The sequence below is a fragment of the Uloborus diversus genome, chromosome 5 (assembly GCF_026930045.1).
Source record: "Uloborus diversus isolate 005 chromosome 5, Udiv.v.3.1, whole genome shotgun sequence".
Taxonomy (NCBI): Eukaryota; Metazoa; Arthropoda; class Arachnida; order Araneae; family Uloboridae; genus Uloborus; species Uloborus diversus.
In genome coordinates this window covers 147,007,740-147,023,320 of record NC_072735.1, presented here as the reverse complement: position 1 = coordinate 147,023,320, position 15,581 = coordinate 147,007,740, and the positions used below count along the sequence as shown (strand labels likewise).

Here is a 15,581-nt window from a genome sequence, read left to right as displayed (position 1 = left end):
TACTATTTTATTATGAATGATTTTGAAGTGATAGTAATTATTCAGTTTATACTTGCCAAAGTTTATCTGTATAATACTTAAGTACATACATTTTATTTTACTTTATTTTTAACATTAGCGTACAAAAAAAATAAATTTTCTAATTTTATCCTAAGTACTTATGTCTTTGAAGAAAAATGTTCAGTAAAAATGAGATTAATATATTGGTACACCTTAATATACTTAATATAACTATCATATTGAATCAATTTTTTCATCAGTTATTTGAATTTAAAGTAATGTAAATTCTAGGAAAAGGATGTCAGATGGCCACACTACTGGATCAAATTTTAAGTTTGGGAAAAAATGGATAAAAAATTAAAATTCTGGCATATCTAAAAAATTGGACGATTAAGGAATAGTTGGGCTTAATACGCTCATTGAATTTTTAAAATTGGAAATAATATTGTAGACCCACAGTTTAAAAAAGACACAAAATATGCTTAACTGTGGCCACTACTAGTGCACTTACCTTGGTTGTATTTTCCCGAAAGGGAAAATATAACCAGGTTTTTAAAGTGGACCTGTTTGCTTTTGCATGGCACCTTCTCAATTTTGCTCAGTGAAAATTTTAAAAATATTATTTTTTCCGAGATTTTAACCTTGGTAAAATATAGTGAAAACATTTTTGCACGTGGAAAAATATGTATATAACCTAAGCAGATATAACCTGAAAATAAGCAATATAAATTCATTTGTCACATGCACAAGTTCCATGTGTGCAACTAAAGAATAGTAATAAGAGCATAATCAAATGTTTATTAAAAATACTTGTGATATTTACATCGGTTTTTTCAAAACCTCAATTTATAAATAAGAGACTAACTCATTTAAACGAACGTCATTCACATAGTCGGAACCATTGATAATGAATAAATCACACTGTAATGTCATAAGCACTAAGGATAGAGCTGACCGCCACGAATTCACCTTTGAATGGGTATCATCTAACATATCATTAATTGGGTCAGAATCCTTTTCTTTTTGCAAAATTTTGGAATAACTTGAGAATCCTTGAGCAAGAGCTGTAGCTATCTTCAATTTGATACCTAAAAATGTAAAGATTAAACCACTTAGTTCAAAGTTAAAAAAAAAAAAAAAAAAAGTCATTACATATAAAATCCGACACATTTTCAGAAATTTTCATGCCGCACCATTTTTGATGAAAATTGGTAGGTGATATGTACTAATTTTCTATACTCCCAAACCGTTATATTTTTTGGGGGGAAAATTCCCAAGATATAGAAAGTTTTTTGCTCCGTAGACGAGTAAAATTTGGCAAATGATCTTTTTTCTAAAAATTCCCGTAATTCATTTAAAATAGTAGGATGATCAAATATGGCTTCTTGTAAAGCTGAAAGATTTTTTATTTGTGCCCAAAAACTAAACGATTTAAGTTAAGCCTAGTTGTTTTAAAAAGTGCTGCTTTCGTCACTTCGAGCCTCAAAAAGCCGATGAGGGACTTACAGTAGGAAACTTTACTTACAGTAGGGGACTTTTTCCTATTGTAGATAGTTATGCACACTAGAAGCACAGAAAAAAAAAATAGGCTGATTCTAGTAGTGCTTCATGATGAAAAAATTGCTTAAACTTATGAAAAATGGGCTTTTTTACCCCCCCCCCCCCAAACGCCCTGAGGGTTTGGTGATAAAAAAAATTTGAAAATACTACGGTAAGAAGCTGTTACACTGCCCTTTAAAACAAAACAAAAACTTTTTTAAAGGCTTATATAAGCCTTTGAAAAAAGCATGTTTTTGGTGAAAAAGTATGTTTTGCAAATATAGTTAATAAAAATTGTAAACTATTTAATGTGTAAAATTGTGTTTACTAAATATATTTCATGGAAGTTTGGATAGATGGCATTTTAGAAGCTATTTATTCCAGTCTACTTCTTTTTTACTTTTTTCTATATCTAATACATAGAAGAAAGTATTGGGTTCGTGCAAATTTCGAATTTTGACGGATTCGAACGTTTTGAGGTGTGCTGAGTCCATTTCGACTATTTTTGGAAAATGTCTGTGTGTATGTATGTGTGTGTGTCACGTCTGTGTGTGACCAGTTTTTTGTGGCCGCTCTAAAGCAAAAACTACCGCATGAAATCGAACGAAATTTGGTACACATATGTGCCCCTATGTGAACCTGTGCCCATTGGTTTTTGGCGCGAATTCCTCCAAGGGGGGTGGAGCAATGGGACGTTTTTTGAGTTACGCGTGCTTGCTATTCCTCAGGAAGTAACTGGCGGAATCAGACAAAATTTGGTCCATATGTTGTCATTAACAGGAACAGGTGCTGATTCAATTTTGGTGTCAATAACTCAAACGGGGGTTGAGCTATAGAACGTTTTTTGTCGTCGATTGTGACTGCTGTATCTCAAGAAATAATGAACAGAATGAAAGAAAAATTTATCGGCAAGTAGTCCTTAGTGGGTATAAGAGCTGATTTTATTTTGGTGTCAACAGCTAAAAAGGGGGTAGCGCAATCGCCCGTTCTTTTTTTCCATTGTGAGTGCCCTATCTCAAGAAGTAATGCTGCGTTCTGGTTGAAATTTGGAATATATGTGAATCCATACGTAAACAGGCATTGGTTCAATTTTGACGCCAATCGCTCCAAGAGGTGTTGATTTTTTTTTTTTTTTTGAATAAAAATAGCTTTATTAATGCAACAATAAGAAAGATAAATCGTAATAGATTGTCGTCTGCGTATTTCTCGTGATTTTAATTGAATGGAAATGATCGGAAATATTATCTCAATGATTTAAAATTTTAACTGTTGCCATCTTATGTTTGTTAACAAATAAAATATTTGTAATTAATTCAAGCAAGGCTTTTAAAATAACTTTCAATTTTCGCTCTTTGCTTTGCTTTTAAAATAATTCAGACATTGGGATGGTAGTCAAGTTTTTGCATGTGTAATTTTGTTTTTGTTGGGAATATTGCTTCCTCGTCAAGCATGGGGAGGGATCAGAAAAAAAAAATAAAAATATAGAAGAAAGTTTCGTGATGGCCACAACATACTAGTTTTAAGTAGTGTGCGAAAATAATTATTCTGTTACTTTAAAGGCTCATATCTCTCTTATGCATTGAAATAACAAGACAGTTTTTGTTTTGTTTTAAAGGGTAACATACAGGGCTGTTGACAGGATTTATGGCCCCCTATGCAACTTTCTTCAGAGCCCCTATCTTTTTACTTAACCTTTAACCTCCTCTTTCTAGGCTCAGTTTTCACATAAATATTTAAAATTGATTTGCGATTTCAGGTATGGGGACCCGTTTTGTAGCTCGGACAACTTGATGTCGATAGCAAAACAGGCCATTTTATATTTTTTTCCTCACGATGTGTCTTTTCCTACGCGCGCGCGTGTGTGTGTGTACTTAAGAGAAATGAATAAATAAACATTTCTGCTGTCTGTCTTTTTTTACCTCCTTGAAAGAGGAGGGATATCAGGAGAGTGATGCAGGGATCTCCTTTGGATTGAGGGTAGAATATCTCTAACTTTAGGGGTTCCGGGGGTTTCTCCCCCGGGAAATTTTTTGAAAAATACACTAAAAAATTCTGCATTTTGAGGCCTTATATGGGATAATAGGAATTACAAAAACATAGGAAAGAAAAAAGGAAAACAAGAAATTTCTTAAACTTTACACTCTTTTGCAAACTAAGACAATACAAACTGCTTGTGGTTCAACAAATCGTTGATATTAATGGATAGAGAGGAAGAGCGACGAGGGAGAAACGATGACGCATTGTCACTTGCTCACATCGACTCTCGGTATAATTAGTTTTCTATCATCCCTTATCAACTCACGAAGAAACGGGACACTGAATTAACTGAAAAAAGATCAAGATTAAAATATGCTTTAAAAGAAATGGTGGAAATAACAGCCTAACCATTTAGACAAATCATACTTGATACAACTGATAGGAAATAAAATTGAAGCACTCTTCAAGCAGTATCAGAAACTTTTTAAATTATTTTCAAGGCCTCTAGAACAATTAAAATTATTCAAAGCAGTTCATTTGTACTTTCTAATCTCTGATATTTTAATACTTGATTGTATAGTTTTACATTCCAACTTAGTAAGAAACCCCTGTTATTCTGCACTATTTATTTTTAAACAAAAAGTAGTGCAGAAAATGAAAAGGAATAGAGGTAGTGAAGTAATTTTTCTCATGCGATTGACAGTATGCAGTAGGAGTAATATAAAAACAGGCAATAACAAAATAACTTTCAAAATACGGAATTCAGGTTTAAATAAATAGCCAAATATGAACATGCTATGTCACGAATACATGCTAGTCATGTATTTCAAGCAAGCAATATGTTGCAGGAACGTCATAACCATACTTTTTTACATTTTTGATGCAGAATGTAGCGAGGAACTAAATTTGGCACATTTTGGCATCCCTTCCCCCCTTCTCGCATTTGAAGAAGTTTAAAATGTCCCAAGTTCTTTAGGTTTTTAAGCACATGAAATGAAATTCATTTTTTAAGGTATTTTTCCTTTTTTTAGGATCGAATCATGCAATTTTTTCGAGAGTTGGGGGCTCCCAAAGAAGCGGGGTACCTAAGTTATAGCTTGTTTAGCTTATAGGTAAATCCAGCACTGATTCTAATTAATGATGACATAACTGTGCTCTTTTTGGATATGTAAGGGCATTCTATGCACTTTCATGAGGAAACATCTTTCAAAGTGCCCCCCAATCGCCCCCTGCCCGTTTTTACTCTAGAAACAACACTAGAACTAGTTTCCATTTGTATCACCGTACTCAAAGCTAAATCAACTTGTATTTTAAATCTTTTCATCAAACTGCGTCGCTTGCCTATGTTTTGAGTTTCAAACGCTGAAAATGCAAGCGCTTATATTTATGCCTTTTTTTTAAAATTTCTTTGCCCTTTTTCCATTTCACTAAAATCCTGTTTAGCTTTCAAAAAGAAGCAATTTTTTTAGCCTTGGAATTCACGCAAAAAAAAAAGTTATTTATTTTTGGTTCAAGGCGTCGATAGTGGGCTATGAAGATAAGAACAAGTAGAATTTATCACTTCGAGCCTGATCACTTTCACTGAATTCACTTCGATTGAAAACTAATAATCTTAACTATTAATCTTAACTCTAAGAGGAAGACTTCCTTCAAACTAAAAAGTTTTCTTTAAGGGAAGGGGGGATTTATCTTTATCTTAGGCCCGCTTTGCGGGCCCCTCAATCTCATGGTCCCTGTGCAATGCATAGGCTTGTCCCCCTCTCTCAATGGCCCTGGTAACATAAGCTTTTTACCCTAGCATTTTCAAATTTTTATCCCCAAACCCCAAGGCCAGTTTTGGGGAGCGAAAAAACCCATGTTTTCTTAAGTTAAGGCAATTTTTTCATAATAAAAGACTGCCAATATCAGCTTATTTTTCTCTGTATTTTAAGTATGCACAACTAACTTTTAACAGGAAAAAAAATAGGCTCCTACTGTATCCCTTTTTCGATTTTTTTATGCTCGAAGTGACGAAAACTGCACTTTTTAAACCACAGATTGACACAGGAAAATTTCTAATTGTCGTTTTTGTACTTCTGAGCATTAATTAGGTGTAGAGCAACTTACAGTAGGAGGCTAACTTTTTTTCTTGGTGCAGTTAGTTGTGCATACTAAAAGTACAGAGAATTGGCAGTCTTTTATTATGAAAAAATTTCCTAAACTTTGGAAAAAATGGCTTTTTCACACCCCATAAATGGCCTGTGGATTTGGGGATAAAAATTTGAAAATGCTATGGTCAAAAGCTCTTTGTTACCTTTTAAAACGAAACACTATCCTGTTTTTAAAATGCGTAAAAAAGATATAAGCCTTTAAAGTGATAGAATAATTATTTTCGTACACTATTTAAAAACCCTAAATAGACTGAATAAATAGCCTCTTAAATGCCATCTAACCCATTGAGAAGGAATAGATGGAGAGAGTGCAACCCTACTATCGCGATACTAAGTGATACAGTATCGCGACCGCAACAGTACCATGTGACCTGGGGAGCAATTTCGAGTTGACCGTAACCGCTGAAGAAGTTTTCATTAGCTGAAGCCATGCATGATAACAACCTTTAACTGTAGAAGGGAAAAATTAGATTTATAGTAATAGTGCAGTATTCTAGCATTGTAAACTGTGAGGAAAAAGTCACACCAGGAGGTCCAGTAACTTTTCCCTAGCATGTACGAATGTTTTTTACTTCTAAATAAAGAAAAAATAACATTTATATGCATTCAACAAGTGCATATTCCACAGTCGCCTATAATTTTTAAATTTTTGTACTTATTTTACCTATAAAAGTTGTAAAACATTGTTTATCTTGAGTGTAAATAACATTTTAGTTCCATAAAAACACTTTTTACTTAACTAGTAATTATTTTAATGGCCTCTTAAGCATTTTGTGTGCATTTGCTTTGTTGGCGAGTATCTTCTCGCCAAGCTCCTGTGAACACCAGATGCGCAAGAATCAATATTTGCTATTTTTATGCTTCAATTTAAATACTAGTATGCCTGCGTATGAAATCATTTCAAAACATTGATTACAATACATATGAATCCATAAATTTTCAGTCAATAACAGAACACTTTAAACTATTTATACATGCCCATCATTTCAGGGAATAAACATCAAAATACATGAAAAATGCAATTGCATTATATTTTAAAATCCGGAAAGAAGTGGGGAGAGGGAGTTTGAACGATAGGCCTGTATTTGTATCCGTTATTTATTTATTATTATGCAGTAAAGGAAACGGAGCCAGAGTTGCTCTGATTTGTAGCCCGACTTCATAATAAGCGCCGTCACTTCGTCTAAAAAATATTTAATGCCAAAAGAGCGATTGCGTGCCAAAACGCGACAACTTCCCAGCCAAACAAGTCACCTGACATGGGAAACATTGGGTCCCAAGCTAATTTCACTGAGACATTTGCTATGACTCCCTCCATTAGTATTCCTTCTCAATGATCTAACCAGATTTCCATGATAAGGAAACATTTTAAATCTCCCAAGCCTCAAAACAAAACCCAGAATTTTATTTGTTCATAATCGAGAAAAAAAAGGCAACAATATTTCATCTCATTGATTTTCTTCACGCTACAAATTTTAATAAAATCATTGTTACGGAAAGTTGAGATGAAGCACTGAATAATAATTTGAATGGAGGAAAGCCTTCGAAAAATAGGGATTTTATGTCAATCTAAGTGTCTTAATTGATAGTTTTTAATTGATATCTCTGCTAATAATTTTCGGAGGATTATGTTAAATAGCCAAACAAAGACTGGAAAATTAGGAATCCATCGATACTTGGTACCATGGTCAGTTCAGTGTCGTTCGGGAGAAGTAACTCGCGGATATGAATGACTATATACATATATACGCTCTGTTTTTAATTATATAAGATATTACCAACAAAATTTCATCAAAATCAAAAATGGTACGGCACAGTCCATTTGTTGATTTAATATGGAATGACCCACATATAAAGAAATCTAGTTTGTTTTCTTTTCACAGCAGTACATCACTTGTAGCAACGTTTCTCAACCTTTTTACACTTAAACAGGCGAGTTTTTTTTGTTACAAAAACAAAACCTTTGACTTGTAAATTTTTAAAAGCAGTATTTAAATATAAAACTAGTGTATTTATTTCAATAATTACACAAAAGCAAATAAACATTCAAGAAAAATCATAGAATGAAAATTAATTGCAAAATTCACTTAAAATGTAAAAGACAATTATAAATTTTTTTAAAATGTATTTTTAGTAAGAGGAGCGAAGATTTCTGAGGACTGGTCAAAATCTTCTGAGTTCCGGTCTGCTGAACCACAGTTGAGAATTGCAGACTTAAAAGAATATCTTTTTTGGAATTCGTATATATGATTTTTTTGGTTTTATGGTTATTCAACATTCTAAGTTTATCCTTGTACAAATTTGTTTATGTTTTTGGTTAAGCATGTTTTATATTATCTGTATTGAAAACATAATAATACATGGGATGAAAAGAGTTGAATGCTGAGAAATAACTTCAGACTATTTTTCCGTATGCTAGAGAAAGAATATATGAAACGCTTTTAGTGTGCTATCTTTTAGCATCCTGCACAAGAAAACAATTTCTTTTTGTTTCAATGATATTTCCAATTTTGTTACAAAGGAAATAAATAATTTTTAAAAAAAAAATTTATTTTGAAAATATTAATTCACTATATCGCATATAAAAAGCTAGTAAATCATTTAAACAAACAGCCAGAAATAAAAATTTTAACCAGTAATAAATTATCATTTACGGTGATAAAAACCTAATACTCCTTTAAAACATGCTTGTTTCCATAGAGTTGAAAAACTAATGAAAGCAAAGGAGCAAATTCCTCGATTTTTAGTCCTCAGAATTTTGGTGCAGATGTTAACCATAGAGGGTGCAGGTGGGGATAGCTCACACAGGGGTTGAGCAACTGAATCTTTGTTTATTGGGACTGCTATATCTCAAAAAGTAACAAAACGAATCAAACGACAATTGTTCAAAAGGGGATGGCATTCCTTTTCTTACATTGCAAGAGTTATATCTCAAAAAGTAATGCTACATTTTGAATGAAATTTCAATTAAAATAAAAATTGCTCAGTTAATACAACAATGAAAGATATATTAAAATGTAGTCTGCTCGAGAGAGCCTATCATGTGTTTTAATTGTAGAAAACAATAAGAAAAATTGCAATGTTAAAATTTTTATCTGCATTGCCATTTTTTTGTAAAAGAAAATGTTGTGCATACAGTAGTTTTTGCTCTAGAGCGATCACAAAAACCATGAACATTTTCCAAAAAATAGTCACAACATACTCTGCACGCCTCAAAAGGTGCAAATCCATCGAAATTCAAAAATTTTCATGAATCCAATACTTTTTTTTATGAGTAATGAAAAATTAAACAATTATAAGTGTATTCTTTTAGAGTCAAGTATTTTATGAAATGCCATTGATAAAGTCGCCATTTCAAGCAAAAGGAATCCATAAATAAGCTCACTATTCTGGATACAGGTCTTCTCCAATATTTTGCTACACCAATTTTCTGATTTCCCACATCCAGGTAACAAACTATGCTCAGATCCATGATGCAATCTTGAAAGTAAGTGCCAGAATTGGTGCACATGGCTACTTAAAACTGAAGAACTAGGATGACATAACACCACAGTATGGAAATGTGCCTAATGAGATAGATAATACATAGGTTAAACATTTGATAATCTCCATACAGTTTAAAATCAACAAAAATTTGTTTGAATAAATTGTTTACACATAAAGCCAAACTTACCTCATTTTTAAAGCATTTTAGTATTTATAGTAGATAGTTGCAGGTTTAGTTGAAAATTCTCAGTTTTAGTGAAATTTTAAATTACGTTCATATAATACAGTGAAATCCTGATTTTAGGTTGTCCATTTGATACACTACCCCAATTGCTTCGAACGTCATTTTCTGTTACTCCCTGAAAAAGGCTATACTGATATGTTAAAATATTCCGGATTTTAGGTCACCCTTTTTCAGAAAGTCTGTTTAATACGTTTTTCCGTGCAAACGGCTAGTGCAGGGAACCTCGGAGTATAAACAAAAATGTTTTTCTACAAACAGATCAAAATAAATTGTCACATACAAGACTCACGCAAACTATTGTTTTTTTTTTTTTTTTTTCCAAATTTCCATTTTTGTAAGCTAAATCTGTTAAAACTTTTTGAAGCTTATTGCCCTTTTTCTGCGAGGGGGCTTTCCTTTGATAGTCCTATGTTCCTTGATGAAGATTGAATCTATTATTTCAGAAACGTTTTTTTTTTTTTGCAAAATCAAGTTAGCTGTGGTTTTACCATACTTGTATGTAGAGAAATCGACTGGTGTAGAATCGAAGGCAATCCTTGTACAACAAAGTCCTTTATTTAAGGGCCACATTTTTCATTTAGTGCTTACTGGATTTCACTGTATAATGAATACATGATCAATGTTTACATACCTTGTAAAGAATTTTTTACGAGTTAGGCTCGAGAAATTATTTTCAAAAATGTTTGTTGAGCTGTAGAAAGCATTTTATGCGTTTACATTTGTAGTAACATAGTATAATATAGACAAAAATAGATTCCAAATATCTAGTAAGTATCTGGAATACGGTTTTGGAACCCCGTTTTTTTTTTTATAGAAATAGTCGCATTATTTCGAACAAAGTCTCAAAAGAGTGCTGGAAATATTTTGCCAGATTTTTTATGGAGCAAAATGTCAAACAGTATCTACCACCTTTTTCAAAAAAATTCATTTTTTCTCGAATTTGAAACAATCAAAGAATGGATATTTCAAAAAAGCAAAAAGTACACAACACAGATAGAGGCTTGAAAAATACTCGGAGAAAAATTTACATGAAAACTTCAAAGGAATTTTTAAAACCTTCATCCAACTTTCCCCGCAGGTTAACATTGGATCCGTAGGCTTTCAGACTCTCAGTGAAAAGCATCCTTAAATTTGCTTATAAAGTAGCATTAATATACATATTTATCTTTCTTTGGATGCACCAGCTCCATTGTTTATGCCTTCTTGATGTAGTGGAAAAGTAATGGGGGTAGTGCATCCCCAGAAATAGAAATATTCATTAATGCTATATTATCAGCATACTTAAGATCATTTTAATCTTAATTATATCCGTGAATTAATTTGAATAACACGGAAAGGTTCCTCACTAAAGGTCTGCGATGCAATTTTACGCAAAATGCCATACCTCCTTTTTTTAAAAAAAATTTACAACGTGAATTTTTTTTTTTTTCGGATATAGGGTTTACTGGTGTGAGTCCTATACTCTGGTTTCATGCCAAAAAATAAGGGAAAAAATTGTAAAACAAACCCCTAGAAAAAAGGATGGGTTTTGATGATTTTAAAAATATAATAAGTGGTAATACCCCCCATGAGTCAACCAATTTCCTCCATATGTTCTTGCATACAAACTTAGCACCTCTCTAACCCCTCAGAAAAGTATTAATGTATAATATAACGATTCCTTCCCCTCCAAATAAAAATAATGGCTATGAAACTGTCAAAAACTGAAAAAAAATTGCGGGCGACATTTCCAAAAAAGTGGGACGTGTGAATGGAAAAAGGTGGTCATATTTGGATTCAGGAGGTCATTTAGCACAAGAATTCACAAGAATTATCTCAGAAGCACTCTTTAAAAACTATATCCTTTCTGAACACAAATCAAATTGTGAAGATGTTTCCAAGCATGTGGATTCACTTTCAAAAGCACTCATTCATTCCTTCATTGAAAAATGCCTCCGGAAAAGAGGGGAGTAGTAAATGCAAACGGTCGTTTGCGCTAATGATTGTAAATCTTATACACCTCACCCGGTTTTTCCCCTCAAGAAAGGAGGGACCGGTGGGAGGCGTGGCTTAGTAGAGAAATTGAGCTTTTTCGAAAATATTTCAGATGGTTGGAACCCCGATATATTTTTAGAAATGGTCGCATTATTTCAAACTTAGTCTCAAAAGAGAGCTGGAAATATTTTGCGTGTTGGGGCGTTCTTAAAATTTCGATAGCACGATTTGCAGCTTTTTTACAGAGCGAAAGGTTCAACAGTACCTCGTTTTCGAAAAAATTCATTTTTTCTCGAATTTTAAAAAATCGAAGAATGGACGTATCAAAAAAGTAAAAACTAAAATACACAGAAATAGGCTTGAAAAATACTCAGAAAAAAAAATTGACCCGAAAACTTCAAAGGAATTTTGTAAAATAACATTCAACTTTCCCCGTAGGTTAGCATTGGATCCGAAGCTTTCAGACTCTCAGTGAAGAGCACCCTTAATATCTTTCCCCAACTATGGAACTGGGTATTCTTGAAATAATAGTGCACACAGTTTTATATGCATAGAAAATAAAAAGAATAACAAAGTAATAGAAAGAAAAAAATACCTTTTCATAACATTTATTGTTGACTAAATAATATTCCTCTTGTGTTTCCTTCTGCGATGTGTTCCAACGTTGAATGCTAACATTTGAAAGAATATTTTTCTGTGAAATAAAAAAGAAGTTAGTATTAATACATTTAGAAAAAATAAACACAGGGAAATGCAACTTCAATGTCTTAATGAAACATGATCACAAAACAGCAATGCAAAAGAGAGAAAACACATCACTTTTTCTTATATTTAAATAGAAAAGTTCATCATGAGTATAGCTTAAGAATGTTAGATAAATAGGGAGTTTTATTTGTCTCTTAAAGCCATTTGCTTATAATGCTCCTGGCTTTTGTTGGATGTCTTTTCATCCATAAGCTCATTTCTTTTGCATTGAAAAAGGCGTTCTTTGTAATGCCCAAACACGCGTCTGCAGTAATCTGCAATTTGTGCTTTTTGACGTAGTTATTTCTTATTTTATTCTTAGGCATACTTATTTGGAATGAACTTAAATCTTTAATACGTGAGTAATACTAATAAAGTATTAACAGTTAGTTAACTAAAAATATCAAACAAACATGAAAGAACTTTGGAGCCATGTTAATATTTCCGTTTAGAAACAAAATGCAACAAAAGGTTAAGGAGGTATGATATTTAAAATAAAATAAAGTGGGGAAAAAATCTTAAGGTATTGCAAAAAAACAACTCAGTTCAAAATATTAGAAGTTTTTTACTGGGACCATTTCAGTCAAACAAATAAAAATATTAGGGTGGTTATAAAAAACACTATAAAAAAACAGTCATTTTATTTTGGAAAAGAAAAACTGGGAGATGGTTTTGCACAGAATTTTTATTTCAAATAAATAAAAGAGGAGAGGGATCAACTCAGAATCTTAAAAATGCACTTTTAAGCTACCTTTACTCATGTAAGGTAAGGGGTAAGCAGGGTATTTATTCATAGAAAAAAGTCCAAAATGGCAGTTTTAATAACACAATTTTAGAAAATCTTTGAAGTTGAGGGATGGATGGAGTGTGTTGTAGAATTTTCCCTCTGAAATTTTTCAAAATTGAAGTCTTAAACATACAATTTTAGGATGTCTTTAGTGACAGATATCTCCCATGAAATTTTTAAAAATAATTTTTTTTTTTATTCCGTTACAAGATGTAGTTTTTTAAAAAAATCACAGAGGATGTTCTGAGCAGGTTTAGCTAGTTGTTACAGAAAAAGTCACTAATAAATAATTTCATGGAATGGAATTTCATCCTATCATTCAAAAACAGTCAAAGTAAATATGCCACATACTGCCCTTTACTATTTAATTAGTATAATATAAGGGTGCTATCTCACTCTTCTTTCAAATTTGTGGAGTAAAGGCACTGAAAGATAAAAACATTTTCTAAGGGGAGAAAATTATACTTTTCCCTCCTTTCTCTAAAAAATAAAACATACACTTCGAGGGAAATTCAAAATTTTTTGGATTTTTTTAGAACTAAAATGATTTTCTAAAAACAAGAATTTCTGTTAAATTTTTTTGTAAATATTTTACTTAATAGATCAGTTAGCTGAACAAAGTAATCCTTTTCCACCACATAACTCTTTATTTTATAGTCGTCATTCAATTTTAATCAAAAAAGAATTAAATCTAAACAAGTCTCACCACATCACAGTCAAGCAAATATGCACATGCCATTGGATTAAAAACTGTATGAAGGACTTTCATTGTTTCTGATGGCAGGTTGGAGAATATAAGAATTGAAAGTGAATGACAAAAGGAAGCAATTTCAGGATCAACATCGCCTCTTACAAACAGCAGGGTAATTTTCAGCTATATAAGTTTGAAAATGAAAACTCAGTTAGTATAATATCAGGCTTAATAAGACAAAAAATCTTTTTTAATGTATACGATGGATAAGCTTGAATTTCACATGTGTTTTAGACAACCACCACATAAAGGGAAAAAAAAAGCGAACTTTAGAGAAGAAGCAAAGATGTGTGAGAGATGAGCTTTCCATCTAGTTGGTATTTAAAAAAGAAACATGTATTAAGCTTCATTTTTGGGATATGAGGTTTTCATTCTTATTGTTTTGAATTATAACAATATTAATATCATGAACTATTGAAGAAACATGTTTTGTTAAAATGGTTTTTTAAGGAATTCATTATTGAAAGCATATGATATTAATGAGCAGAGTCCATTGAAATTCAATTAAATTACTTAGAAATAATATTTTGTACTTAAGAAATTAAAAAAAAAGCCTAGTTTGTAATGAAAAAAAAATACTTCAAAATTGGCATTTAAATAAAATTAGAGAAAAAACTGCCTCTCATTAAAGTAGACAAAAACATCCCTCTCTCACCAACCACCTGCTGAGAATACTTAACATTGGAACTGTATTCAATTTAAAACATTAGATCAGTACAAAAAAATTTATTACATTACAAGATAATTTTTTAAAAATAAAATCTAACAAGTGTTTTTTCATTAAATTTACAGAAATTTTAAAATTAAACCGACTGAAAAACGAATCTGTAACTGTCTTCATGTGTAAAACAGCACAAAATGGTTACAATGACGAAGAAAGTGCGGTTTTATCGCATTATTATCAAAATAAAAATAAAGGTTCATAAAATCTTAAAATTTAACAAAGCAAAGAGAAAGTTAATTGACTCTAACTCTAGAAATAAGACAACAGACTTTTACATTGAAACAGAGAATTAAAATAAAACAATTTCAAATTAAGCATTTTCAAATTCACCTTTGAATTACTTTTAAAGTTCTTATTTTTGCAAGCCATAATTTTCACAAAATGAAGATATTGGAGTTTGAACTGAAATTTTCAGTCAGACTGAAAATTTTGCGCATTTTACATGAACAGAACCAAAAGATGACAAATGCTGAATATATCTAAATACAAAATTACTTTTAGGCTTACATTTTTCACATGAACAAATTTGCACTAAATAATGTGCTGAAACACTGCTTTCTTTAAATTGTTCTTAGTGGATTCTCACTGGTTACTTTTGTGTTAAAACTTATTTTCCAACATTATTCAAAAACGCTTTTAATGTCTTGCAATAACTCTCATGAATAATTAAATATTATAATAAAAAAACAAAACAATTTTATTAGAATGATTGCAATATAAGAATTCATCACAACAATTCATTAAATGATCCCAAAAAAGAATGAAAACCTTCAAACTTATACAGCATGTTTACAAAATATTATTAAAATAAATATACGCAGGCAATCAATTAAAAAATATGGCAGTTAAATAATTCTGTTTTTTCTTCTTTTTTTTTTTTCTTTTTTAACAATATTGCTTTTTGAAAACAGTCAATGTTTTCTCACTTTGTTTTGTTTTTTTTTTTCATTTACGCTGACTTTAAGATCTTTTAAAAACGATTTAACCTAAAAACTAATATCACTTTGCAGCCAATACATCTATGGAAGCTGGTACTTCCGGTGACGTACAAGACTTGTATTACCAGTTAGTACATGCTGGCATACCTCTTAGTCAGTGTCTTTCGAACACTATTTTCCCGTTTGAAGTAAAAACTTCATTTAAAAATGATTTCTTCAAGAGATTAGTAAGACTTTATAAAGTTCGCATTGTAGAGTCCAACATGG

At 31.6% G+C, this 15,581-nt stretch overlaps 1 protein-coding gene across 1 annotated transcript in view; it reads right to left on the bottom strand.

Annotated features, from left to right (window-relative positions):
• Nucleotides 1-789: 789 nt before the first annotated feature.
• LOC129222701 (uncharacterized) overlaps nucleotides 790-15,581 on the bottom strand; it is a 31,895-nt gene continuing 17,103 nt past the window's right edge. The window contains exons 8-11 of the mRNA XM_054857232.1: nucleotides 13,608-13,775; nucleotides 11,966-12,064; nucleotides 9,052-9,232; nucleotides 790-1,088 (exon numbers count right to left, since the gene is read on the bottom strand). Coding sequence (XP_054713207.1) covers nucleotides 847-1,088; nucleotides 9,052-9,232; nucleotides 11,966-12,064; nucleotides 13,608-13,775 — 690 coding nt within the window. The 3' untranslated portion in view covers nucleotides 790-846. The remainder of the gene's footprint in view (nucleotides 1,089-9,051; nucleotides 9,233-11,965; nucleotides 12,065-13,607; nucleotides 13,776-15,581) is intronic.